General features: G+C 46.7%; 1 protein-coding gene across 1 annotated transcript in view; it reads left to right on the top strand.

Annotated features, from left to right (window-relative positions):
- LOC116073354 (collagen alpha-4(VI) chain) overlaps positions 1 to 12,807 on the top strand; it is a 122,577-nt gene that overhangs the window by 17,570 nt on the left and 92,200 nt on the right. The window contains exons 5-8 of the mRNA XM_031345192.1: positions 2,233 to 2,820; positions 4,355 to 4,957; positions 7,597 to 8,253; positions 11,704 to 12,249. Of these exons, the coding sequence (XP_031201052.1) occupies positions 2,233 to 2,820; positions 4,355 to 4,957; positions 7,597 to 8,253; positions 11,704 to 12,249 (2,394 nt within the window). The remainder of the gene's footprint in view (positions 1 to 2,232; positions 2,821 to 4,354; positions 4,958 to 7,596; positions 8,254 to 11,703; positions 12,250 to 12,807) is intronic.

Genomic DNA, 12,807 nt, shown 5'->3' with positions numbered 1-12,807 from the left:
GTGTGTGTGTGTGTATTTAACTCAGAGCTTACAAATTCATGCAACTGTTTCCCCAACCACTGACCTTACATCCTGAGGGCCTGTGGCCGTGCCCATACACAGAAGGAGTGTAAGCCCATTTTTGAAGGAAGGGTTATTTGTTCCTAGGATGGTGTTATTATTGATGAGTTTCCCTGCCCCTCTTGCCTGGTCAAGGGGCAGGAGATGAGTGGACCAGGAGGCCCCCAGGACCATGTTTGCTTCATTGTCAGCACGCTAGTTAAGAGGAATCATTTTAGAAAGAACAAAGACCCCAGCTTAGATCCTGTCTTTCACTTCCGGTGTCATCTTGGACAAAGTCACTTAACCTCTCCGAATCTGAAATTTCTTCCTGGGATGATAGCAGCTGTATCAGAGAGCTGGAAGCATTAGCCAAAATTGTATAGTTACAAAGCTTGGCACAATGACTGCGTAACCCGGGGTTACCCGTGTGCACTTCCTACTGTTTTGCCCGTTGGCACCTGCGAGAGGACATGCCTGTCTCCAGCTTCCTTCTACCCTTGATAGGACCCAAACTGATGAAAATCCTTCATAAGCTGGCTACTCAGCCGCACTGGAAAACACACAACTTTGTTTTTCAAAATTCTCTTAATGCATTCATTTTAGACCTGTGGACACCTGGACAGGATTTCCTAAGGCATAAAAGTTCAAGTAGAGAAAGAGATGACTGTGCATGGTCCCATCAAACTCCGCAAGAGGACAGGCCCCCATTATCTCTTTATTTTGATATTTCCCTTTAAGAGCATATGACGTGGAAGATTGTGCTAAAACCTGACAGTGTGTGTGAGATCATAGACTTTTAAAATAGCACTTCAAAGTTTACAAAGATGTCTTATGTATGTCGTCATAACTAACACGAGCTTGCTGCTCTACAGCAGGGGTTCCCAACCTTCTTAATGCTACAACCCTTTAATACTCTTCCTCATGTTGTGCTGATCCACAACCATAAGATTTTCATTGCTACACCATAACTGTAATTTTGCTACGGTTATAAATTGTAGTATTAATATATGTGTTTTCCGGTGGTCTTATTAGACCCCTATGAAAGGGTTGTTTGACCCTCCTAGAGGGATCACGACTCCAGGTTAAGAACCATGGCTCTATTGCGAGCCTTGCTTACATTTCTCATAAGGCTGGTCTATGGTCTCCAACTTGTAAATAAGCAGGATGGTTAGCATCGCTGCTTTTGTGTTTCTCAGATAAGGAACCGGAGGTTATTGGCACCACAAGGGTGGTAGAGCTAGAGAGTTGCTTCCCAGGACTCTTAGACCCACTGTCTAGAGCAGGGCTGTTAGAGTGTTTCCAGAGCAGAGCCCATGCATGGCAAGAACCAGAATGACATAATTTAATGAGGTTTCCGTCTAGGGGGACAGTCAATAAGGCTGTGCCTGTCAGAGATGCAGAGGAAAGTAAGGAAGTGTTGAACTCTGCTAGTGTGTTTCACAAAGCCAGTGTTGTCCTGACCCTTTGTGGGAACCTAACAGCACATGTTTTGTGGGAACTTAAGAACAGATGTTACATCTCTGGGTTGTCTTGACCCTGAATCTAGGCCCAGCAAGAATCTGGCTTTTGTAAAATTGAGAAAAAGACAATAGCTGGAGGGAAGTCCTCCAAAGAGCAGTGCTTGGAAATGGTCAGAAGGAATCGGCAAGACCTGGGCAGGGTCGTGATGTCTGATATAAGTAGATGGTCATTAAAATGCCCATGAGCAGGTAGGGACTGGTATAAAGATTTTAGTGGTGAGAGAAGAAGTCTCAAAGAGTGACAGCTCACAGGGTCACTAAGTGTTAGACTGGCAGTGAGACTTACTAACGAATGGGCCATGTTCTAGCTCTTTGACCTGTCAGAGCCAGCACATGCCTGGAGAGGAGCTTTTCATCACAAGAGTGGAGACAGATGGCTTGTCTCAACTGGAGATAAGACCATCCCTCTTTCAGTGTGCTATTAAAAGCGCCAAAGATTTATCTTCTCGACGTGAGTCTGGGGATTGTCCAGTGGGTTTTAAGGCTGGAGGCAGCAGCAGCAGTCGGGCAGGCTTGAAGCCTTGGAAGATTGGGGGCTGGGGGGAGGGGAGAGACACACACCAGCACACCTCCGCTCTCCCTTCTTTCTGTCCAGCATTGTGCTTTACCAACTCTAGGTATTTAGAACAAACCCACTGAGACTCCCTTCTATTTACCTCCTTTCTTACAGTGTGTACAGAAGCATCCCTGGCCGATATTGTTTTCTTAGTGGACAGCTCAACTAGCATTGGACTCCAGAACTTCCAGAAAGTAAAGAATTTCCTTCACTCTGTTGTCTCGGGGCTTGATGTCAGAAGTGATCAGGTGCAAGTGGGGCTGGTCCAGTACAGTGACAACATCTACCCGGCCTTTCAACTGAAGCAGTCCTCTCTGAAGAGCGCAGTCCTGGAACGGATCCGGAATCTGCCCTACAGCATGGGGGGCACAAATACTGGAAACGCCTTAGAGTTCATCAGGGCCAACTACTTGACTGAGATGAGTGGCAGCCGTGCCAAGGATGGGGTTCCTCAGATAGTTATCCTGGTGACAGATGGGGAGTCCAATGATGAGGTCCAGGATGCGGCTGACCAGCTGAAAAGAGACGGAGTCTTTGTGTATGTGGTAGGGATCAATATTCAAGATGTCCAAGAGTTGCAGAAAATAGCCAGTGAGCCGTTTGAGGAGTTTCTCTTCACCACAAAAGACTTCAGCATCTTGCAGGAGCTCTCAGGAAGCCTCCTTCAGGTTCTGTGTTCCTCGGTGGGGAGACAGATGAAAAGTAAGCATGGAATCTACCATTGGACTGCAATGTAGCCATGTGCTCCAGAGGGGAAGGATGGTCTATAATCATGGGAGCATCTGGGGGTGTCTCCTAAGGAGAGGAAGTCCCAGCTGGCCATGAAGGATGAGGAGAGAGCTCGTAGGTAGAAATGAAGGGAGAAGACATGCTGTTGTGTTGTTTGGAGGAAACAGCATGGGCTTTGGGGCGCAGAAGTCATACTTCTGAAATCTTGCATCAACCACCTATCAGTTACTGTCAGATCCAAAGGAAACTCCAGTTCCCCAAACTCCAAAAGCTATTCCATAGATCCAGAATGAGCTCAACCCGGACTATAGGCAGATTACTAGCAGTTAGATAAAAGCCAGCATTCTCCAGGAATTGGTTCCCATCTGCCAAAATGAGTCATTTCCTTACCTCTGGCAGAAGGGACAGATGGCTGGCTACTTGTGGGGCCTATTAGTGTATCAAAGCTTATGCAGGCCTCCAGACTCCCTCCATATCACAAGCACCTGTTACACATTTCAAAGTCCATGCATTCTAGCCTTTCCCACCCCTCCCCCTAAACTCTCTCTGGCTCATGGATTTCTAACCCCCCCCCCCCAAGTTACTCATCCTTCTTATAATCAGCTGTTCTTACAACTCTGTGCTCTGGCTAGTCTCTCTATGTTCTCACTGTTCTCTATCTTCTAGCTCCACAGTCTCACTTGCTCCACTATTCTCTCCCACTCTCTGCTTCCATAGCCCCCATAGCCCCGGCCATGTCAGGTCTGCTGGACATGTCCAGTCTACTTCTTTCTCCCTCTGCTCTGGATTCTTCCAGATGTTTCTAGATATCTTTTTCTCTCTTATATCCAATAGAATCCTCCCCCTCAGCCACACCACAAAGTGGGTCATTTTGGTAGTTCTATGAGAACTGAAATAGCCTCACTTCTCTTCAGTGTCTTCACCTGCATGACGGAGACAATAAGCTTGTAGAAGAACAACCTATATGGATCAGATGAGACAAAGTGTATACAGAGCTGTGGCTCACAGAAGCCATACAGTAGGGGGTTGTTTCTTGCCTTCTCCATTGGAGGAAGATAAAAACAAACAAACAAACAAACAAACGAACAGATAATAAAGAAGCAGGCCAGAAGAGGAGGAGGAAGAGATGAGAGAGGTATAGAAGAAAGGGAAAAGTGGTAGAGGGAGAGGGAGGGAGGGAGGGAGAGAGAAAGACAGAGAGAGAGAGAGAGAGAGAGAGAGAGAGAGGGAGGGAGGGAGAGAGAAAGACAGAGACAGAGAGAGAGAGAGAGAAAGAGAGAGAGAGAGAGAGAGAGAGAGAGAGAGAGAGAGAGAGAGAGAGAGAGCGCCTATGACAGAGTTCTATGCGGAGTAAGGGCAAGTCCTGGGTGTACACTATTGTGTAAATACCCTGCCCATCTCTCTCATCGCCCACACTAAACCATGCTTGTGCTCCATTTCTTCACAAGAGCTTAATTTGATTCATGTTTTTCTGTCTTCTCCTCCCACCTCCTTTCTTTACCTCTAGAGTCTGCTAAGACCTACGCGGACGTGGTCTTTCTTATTGACACCTCTCAGGGAACATCACAGGCCAGTTTCCAGTGGATGCAGAATTTCATCTCTAAAATTATTGGCATTCTGGAGGTTGGCAAGGACAAATACCGGATTGGGCTGGCTCAGTATAGTGATCAAGGTCACACTGAGTTTTTGTTCAGTACCCACAAGACCCGGAATGAGATGGTCACACACATCCATGAGCACTTGGTGCTCAGAGGTGGCTCCAGGAAGACAGGCCAAGGCCTTCGGTTTCTTCATCGGACTTTCTTCCAGGAGGCAGCAGGAAGCCGGCTCTTACAGGGTGTACCTCAGTATGTGGTAGTCATTACCTCAGGGAAATCCGAGGATGAGGTCCTAGAGGCCGCAGAGACCCTGAGGAAGAGAGGCGTGAGCATCGTGTCCTTGGGCTTGCAGGACTTTGACAGGATGGAACTGGAGGGGATAGGGCCTGTAGTGCTTGTGTCTGACCTGCAGGGAGAAGATGGAATCAGACAGCTAATGCAGGATATGAATTTGTTGATCCAGGGGAGTCCACAGCCTCCGCAGGTCAAGGTTTCGAAGGAAGCTGTAGAAGGTAAGTAAGCCTTGCTCCTTGGCTATGTGAGTTACCAGGAAGTCACGGTGCAGGAAGAAAACCTAGGGACCTGGGGGTGTAGTTCAATTGATAAGATGCTTGCCTAGCATGCATGAAGTCTTGGGTTTGCTACCCAGCACCACACATAAACTGGTCCAACCATGTATGCTTGTAACCTCAGCGACTCTGGGTGTAGAGAGGCAGGAGGATATGAAGTTTAAAGTCAGCTTCATTAGTTACATACTGTGTTTGATGCTAGTGTCACTCCATGAGGCCATGAGGAGGAGGAGGGAGAGGAGGAGGAGAGGAGGAGGAGGAGGGAGAGAAGGAGGAGGAAGAGGAGAGGAAGAGGAGGAAGAGGAGGAAGAGGAGAGGAGGAGAGGAAGAGGAGGAAGAGGAAGAGGAGAGGAGGAGAGGAAGAAAAGGAGGAGGAAGAGGAGGAGGAGGGGAGGAAGAGGAGGAAGAAGAGGAAGAGAAGGAGGAGGAGGAGAAGAGGAAGAGGAAGAGGAGAAGCAGAGGAGGAGGAGAAGCAGAGGAGGAGGAGAAGCAGAGGAGGAGGAGAAGCAGAGGAGGAGGAGGCAGAGGAGAAGGAGGAGGAGAAAAAGAGGAGGAGGAGGAGAGGAGGAGGAAGGAGAGGAGGAGGAGAAGAGGAGGAGGAAAAGAAGAGGGAGAGGAGGAGGAAGAGGAGGAGGAGGAGGAGAGGAGGAGAAGAAGGAAGAGGGGGAAGAAGAGGAGGAGAGAGTTGGGAAAGAGCAGACAGGACAGAGGAAGCAAGCATTCTGCATGCCTCAGTAGGAAGGAATCTTCCCTGTAGACAGGGAAGAGAAAGCAGACATGGGAACGCCTCAATTAGACATCCTGAGGTACCTGGGGTTACCACTAATATGCTGCTCAAGCCGTCTGTGTCAGTGGTTGGAAAAGATGGTTTATCCTCACAGGTCTGGGTTAGCTGTAGAGTCCAGTGGTGCCATCTGTTGATCTTACCTGGGCTTATTAGCAGGTCTGAGGCTTGGGTGGGGTTGGCTCTGCTCCTGCCGTTACCCAGCTACTCTGAGCAAATTCTCCCTGTGGCAGTTGCAGAGACATAGAGAAAGATCCAACTGTATAGCTCTTTTCATATCTCTCCAGCACCGACTGACATACTGTAAGAGTAAGTCACGTGACTCAGCATCAGTGGAAGAAGAAGGTATATTGTTTCCGCGGGCATGAAGAGCAGGGAGTGACTACTTCTGAATAGCCCAAGCTAACACATTCCTTTTCTAGACGGACCATCAAGCTTTCATTTTAGTTTATGTGCATGGGTGTTTTGCCTGTATATGTGTCTGTGGGCCACGAGCGTGCCTGGAGCCTGTGGAGGCCAGAAGAGGAAGTTGGACTGGGGTCACAGATGGCTGATGGCTACCTGTGGGCTCTGGGTATCAAACTTAGATCCTTTGGAAGAGTAGCAAGTTCTTTCAACTGATGAGCTATCCCTCCACCCCCCTTGTTTATTTATTTTTATTTATATGTGTATGTACCTGTGTGAGTTTGTATGTACCACATACATAAAGGAGTCCCCAGAGGTCAGAAGAGAGCGCCAGATGATCCCTGGGTCTGGAGTTACAGGTGGCTGTGAGCTGTCATGCAGATGTCTGGAACTGAGCCTAGGTCCTCTGCAAGAGCAGAAAGTGCTCTTAAGCACTGAGCCGTGTCTCCAGCCTCTCTTTTCCTTTCTTTTCCTTCCTTCTCTTCTTTTCTCTTCTCTTTCTTTCCTTTCCTTCCTTCCTTTCTTTTTTCTTTCTTTTTTCTTCCTTCCTTCCTTCCTTCCTTTCTTTCTTTGTTTCTTTCTTTCTCTCTTTCTTTCTTTTTTTTGAGACAAAGTCTCATTTGATAGACCAAGATGGCCTTGATCTTGTTATTCTCTGTCTCAGCCTTCTAAGGGCTGGGATCATAGGCACACCTCATCGTGTCTGGTTAGCCCGATATTCAGGGAAAGATTTTCACAAAACTTGCAGAATTTCATTTTGTCTCTGTTGAAGTTACATGAAGGTGGGAGGGAAAGTGATTTAGTAACAGATGTTTCAGACCCATAGAGAGGGTTTTGACTTGGAGTCTCCTTGAAGGTAGGAAAATGAAGGAAAAAGCCAGCCAATACCCCAAGCTTCTAAGATTGTTAGACAAACTGGAAGGTGATCTTGGGTAGTTTTATGGTGAGTGTCCATATCTTTTTTTTTTTTCTTTGATGAGACTTTTGGGATAGGCATGAACGCCTTGATAAATTTTTGACTATGATGTCAAAAGAAAAAAAAAAAAAGAGACTTTCTCTAAATTCTAAAGCATCGAAGTAGAGGTTAGCATAATGGGGGTTGGAGAGATGGCTCAGTGGTTAAGAGCACTGACTGTTCTTCCAGAGGTCCTGAGTTCAGTTCCCAGTAACCACTTCCTCTGTAATGAGATCTGACGCCCTCTTCTGGTGTATCCGAAGACAGGTACAGTGCACTCATAAAATAAATAAATCTTAAAAAAAAAAAAAAAAAGAAGTTAGCATAATGTAACTTGAAACCTTAGACACATGACTGTCCAGCAGTACCTTTCTGTACGAGTGTTTTCTTGATTCCTCCGTTCTCAGGCTGGAACCCTCTCTGTCTTTCCGTTTTCAGCATGCCTGGCTCCCGTTCCAGCCGACCTGGTGTTCCTGGTTGAGGACTTTAGCAGTGCCGGGCAACCCAATTTCCAGCAAGTTGTCCAATTCCTGACGACCACTGTGCACTCTCTCAACATCCACCCCGATACCACGAGAGTCAGCTTGGTCTTTTACAATGAGAATCCACGGCTGGAGTTTTCCCTGGATACATTTCAAAATGCTGCCCAAGTCTTACGCCATTTGGACAGGTTAACTTTCCGAGCAAGAAGGGGAAGGACGAGGGCAGGTGCTGCTTTAGATTTCCTGAGGAGAGACGTTTTCGTTCCAGAGAAGGGCAGCCGGCCCGATCGGGGCGTACAGCACATAGCTGTGGCCATCATGGAAAGCCCTTCTTTAGACAATGTGTCTACACCTGCTTCCCACCTCCGCAGGGCCGGGGTCACCATCTATGCAGCGGGCATCCAGCCTGCCTCTGAGAGTAAGGACCTGGAGAAGATTGCCACATACCCTCCCTGGAAGCATGCCGTCCGCCTAGAGTCCTTTCTGCAACTCAGGGTTGTGGGAAACAAACTTAAAAAGAAGCTCTGCCCTGAGATTTTGAGGGGAATGCCTCCTCTGATGAGTTATATTCCACAAAGCACACCACGAAGCACACCACAAAGCACACAAGAAGGTAGGAGGGCTTGTCTGCATTGGCGTGTGTGTGTGTGTGTGTGTGTGTGTGTGTGTGTGTGTGTGTGTGTGTATGGGTCTCCTTCCTGTCTCTTTACCACCATAAAAAAAAAAAAATGGAGTCAACTCATTAAAAAAACAGAAATCAGCCAGGCAGTGGTGGCACATGCCTTTAATCCTAGCACTTGGGAGGCAGAGGCAGGCAGATTTCTGAGTTCGAGGCCAGCCTGGAGTAGTTCCAGGACAGTCAGGGCTACACAGAGAAACCCTGTCTCGAAAAACCAAACCAAACAAACAAAAACAAAGACAAACAAAACAAAACAAAAACCCAGAAACCTCAACTTTGAAAATCTTAATTTTGTCCTGATTCTAAACACAAGAGAGGAAGTTAAGTTCCTAGTGAATTGCTTACTTTTTGAGAAAGGCTCTCTCTTGTGAAACAGGCTGGCTTCAAATGTACTGCGACCTGATAAAATCCCTATCCTCTTGCCTCTCCCTCTCAAGTGCCGGGACTACACTCCTGCATTACCACACCCAAGTGTGTAAACTTCAGATACCTCTGGGCGTTGTGAAGGCCTTTGTGTCTGCTTCTCTATTTTTTTTCTACCCTACTGGTATTTCTCAGACTCAACTTAGAAGAATAGATTTAAATTCAAATCACTGAGATGCAGATAATTGACTTAAAATTCAAGCCTGTGATTATATCTTCAATGGAAAAAAATCACTGATCTATTTTTAAAATGTACTAAATGATTTTTACATTTTCTTGATTTCTTGCCCCAAGGTTTAGAACTATGAATTATACAAACGAGTCTCCATCTTTCCCATTGACCTGTGTTTTCAGTCCTCTCTGTTCTAGTAATGAGAAATTTGTTTAAAGAAGGCTTTCATTTCCTGGTCCATTCCCCACTTATCTCCTATCAGGCAGGGAGGAGAAAAAAAGCTAGTTTACAATGGTCTGAAGAGCCTGAGAGCTGACTTCTGTCCCAGGCTGCGCAGCAGCTAAGAAGGTGCCTGGAGTCAGGAAAATCATCCCAAAGTCTAGAGGAAGCTTAGGTATTAATAGAAACTTCAAAGATTTTCTAACCAGAATTCTTCCTGGATAATCATAATGATCAGTATATCTACCAGTTATGGATCAGTGTGTACATATCACACACACATAGAGGCACACATGCACGCACACATACATGCACACACATGCATGCACATGTATGTGAGCCTTTTAAGCACTTGGTGTGTGTAATACATGTAGGTGCTCAGGAGAAGCCCGACTCTAAGGAATGTCCTCCCCAACCCTTTTTCTGAGAGATATCTCAATTTGACAAGATTGGTAAGGTTGTGTGATTCTAGGTGGTGTTCAGGGCCCCGGGGCTCCTCAGAATCTCAGGAAGAGCCTGGCTTATCATGTTGGTCTGCTGCTGTGAGAGCTGCATGCAGGCATTCCTTCCTGCACAGTGGTCCTTCTCTCTGTCTCTAGACAGTCATCTGCCTGTCACCTCCCATAGGGGCTGACATCTCCCTGTAAAACCACATGCCAATCCAAAACCACAACTCTCACTACAACAGTGAGATATTCCGTTCTGGAGCCAAATATGAGTAAGAACGACACGGGGTCTTAGTCATCGTTCTCTTGCTGTGAGGAGACACTGTGACTAAGGCAACTCTTATAAAGAAAAGCATTTGGTTGGGGCCTGGCTTACAGTTTCAAAGGCTTAGCCCATGATCATCATGGCGGGAAGCATGGCAGCCCACAGGCATAAATTGTGCTGGAGCAATAGCTGAGAGCTTTTCCACCCTGATCAACAGGCAACTGGCAGAGAAAGAGAGAGAGAGAGAGAGAGAGGGAAAGAGAGAGAAAGAGAGAGAGAGGGAAAGAGAGAGAGAGAGAGAGAGAGAGAGACAGAGACAGAGACAGAGACAGAGACAGAGACAGAGACAGAGAGGGACATAGACAGTCAGACAGACACATTGGGCCTGGTGTGTGCTTTCTGGAACCTTAAAGCTCACTCCACCAACACATCTACTCCAATAGGACCACACCTCCTAATCCTTTCCAACAGTTCACCAATTGGCAACCAAGCATTCAGATATATGAGCCCCTGGGGGCCAGCCCTACTCTAACCACCACATACAGGAACACAGATTTAAGCTATCCCAAACTCCATGTTCCAACATGGTAATAATCCGACGAACAAAGGAAGTCATAAATCGCAGCACTTTTCAGATACAATGGTGGAAACCTTAGGTGGGTGGGATAAAGCAAAGCGGGGAGATCTCTGCCATAGGTCGCAGATGCTGTCTGATGGCATGCTTAGGCTTTGGTTGCTAGAGCCCAGTCATCCATCAAGTTAGTACATTCAAAAGGTTTTAACCCGGGGCTTGGAAAGTTGGCTCAGAGGTGAGGATCATCAGGACAACAAGGCTTAGCTGCATGGCTGACCTCAGCAGACTCTGAGCTGGGAGGGTGTGAGTGCTATGGCCCCTGGGTGGGGCCTGGAGGACGGTACTGAAGGCTTCCACATAGCACTAATAGTAGGAGTGCTCATGTTCACTGACATACCTCATGGCACAAAATAGTGGATCCTAGCAAACTAGTGAAACTTCAGAATGGACCAGGGACAGGGAAGTGGCTGCTTCACCCTTCTTTACAGAAGTCCCCTTGGGTGCTGGCAGCCTGGCACTTCCCCATAGTGACAGCGGGATAGTTGGCTACTCTGCAGCTAGTATTGATTCTCCATTGTTCCAAAGACTGTATAAAAACTCTTGCTGCTGTACAATACAGTAGATATGTACCCTGACGCTGGTCTCTGGAGTGTTTCCTGGATGATGACTCTGCCTCCCTCACCTCCTGGATCCTGGTTCCCACATCGGAGGGGATTAGAGATTTGGGAGGATAAGAGACTAGTTGGTGGCTGGGAGATAACCTAAGGTTTAGTGGCAGGAAAATTCAGACCCAGTTCTGCTGGAGCCTCAGAGAAGCTATGGGGAACTCACTTAAGAGTTGTCCTACCCAAGAGTGAGGGAGCTGGGGTATGTACATATGTATCTATCTATGTATGTATATATTTGCATATATACATACATGCACGTGTGTTTGTTTTTGAGACAGGGTCTCAGTATATAGTTCTGGCTGGTCTCAAACTTATATATACCAGGCTGGCCTTGAACTCATGTACCTCTGCCTCCTGAGTGTTGGGACTAAAGGAACACACCAACAAACAGTGCTAAGAGTTGGAGCATTTAATCAACTCTGCCAACTGTTGGCTAGTGGCTGTGACTAGTCTCCCTCTGGCACTGTGTTCTGTCCAGGATACGGCTTATGATGCTCCATGCTTAGGGGATTACGGGTGCTGAGGGTGTGGGTTGGTAGTCAGGATCAGTGGCTTTGGCTACATCCTTCCTCCTGACATTCTCTTCTAATGGGTTGTGGCTTCTTCTCATTGGCCAGGTTGCACAAGTGTGGAGAAGGCAGATATTTACTTCCTTATTGATGGATCTGGCAGCATCCGACCAAACGACTTCATTGAGATGAAGGACTTCATGAAGGAGGTGATAAAGATGTTCCACATTGGGCCCGACAGAGTGCGATTTGGAGTCGTTCAGTACTCAGACAGAATTATAAGCCAGTTTTTACTCACTCAGTGTTCCAGTTTGGCAGAACTGAGCACAGCCATTGACGACATCCAGCAGGGAGGAGGTGGTACCACCACTGGTGAGGCCTTAAGCAAAATGGCCCCGGTCTTCGCAAACACTGCCAGAATCAACGTTGCCCGATACCTCATTGTCATCACTGATGGTCAGTCTTCAGACCCGGTGGCTGAGGCCGCACAGGGATTGAGGGACCTCGGAGTCAATATTTATGCCATTGGAGTAAGGGATGCTAATACGACCGAGCTTAAGGAAATAGCAAGCAACAAGATGTTTTTCATATTTGAGTTTGACTCCTTGAAATCCATCCACCAGGAGGTCATTCGGGACATCTGCTCCTCAGAGAGTAAGGAATTAAAAAGTGATCGTATATGAATTATGCATGATAATTGGGTTTCATTAAATTCTATATATGTATATATTTTGATCATATTCACCCCATTAGTCTCTCTTGCTCCCTCTTCTTTCTGCTGATTCCACTTTTCCTTTCTAACTGCCCCCTTCTAGTTTTGTGGTTTTTTTCTCCCTTTTTTTTTTTTGTTCCTTTTCCTCCGTTTGCAACCCAGTGAATTTTATGAAATTTGCTATGGGAACACAGGCTAGAGGTTCCTTACGGGAGCACGGGCACCTCGCCATGGCCTCTACCACTGATAGAGTAAGATTTTTAAAAATCTGTTTAGTGGATCTTTAGTTGCTTAAATGGTCTTTATTCTCTTACGTAATTCACTGGCTGGTGAGTGACTTCTGAGCACAGAGTGACAGTGACCTGGCCTAAACCAAGCTGGTCAAATTTTATGTCTCTATCCCACGCTGTGTTTTATTTTGAGACTAGTTTGTGCTGAGTTGCAGAAAGTTTATTGACTACTCCTCATTCCCTTTGAAAATATTTTTACATTGTGTATAT

Source organism: Mastomys coucha, unplaced genomic scaffold, assembly GCF_008632895.1.
Source record: "Mastomys coucha isolate ucsf_1 unplaced genomic scaffold, UCSF_Mcou_1 pScaffold23, whole genome shotgun sequence".
NCBI classification, from domain to species: domain Eukaryota; kingdom Metazoa; phylum Chordata; class Mammalia; order Rodentia; family Muridae; genus Mastomys; species Mastomys coucha.
The sequence above is the reverse complement of the archived record's forward strand: the minus strand, read 5'-3'. Positions and strand labels throughout refer to the sequence as shown.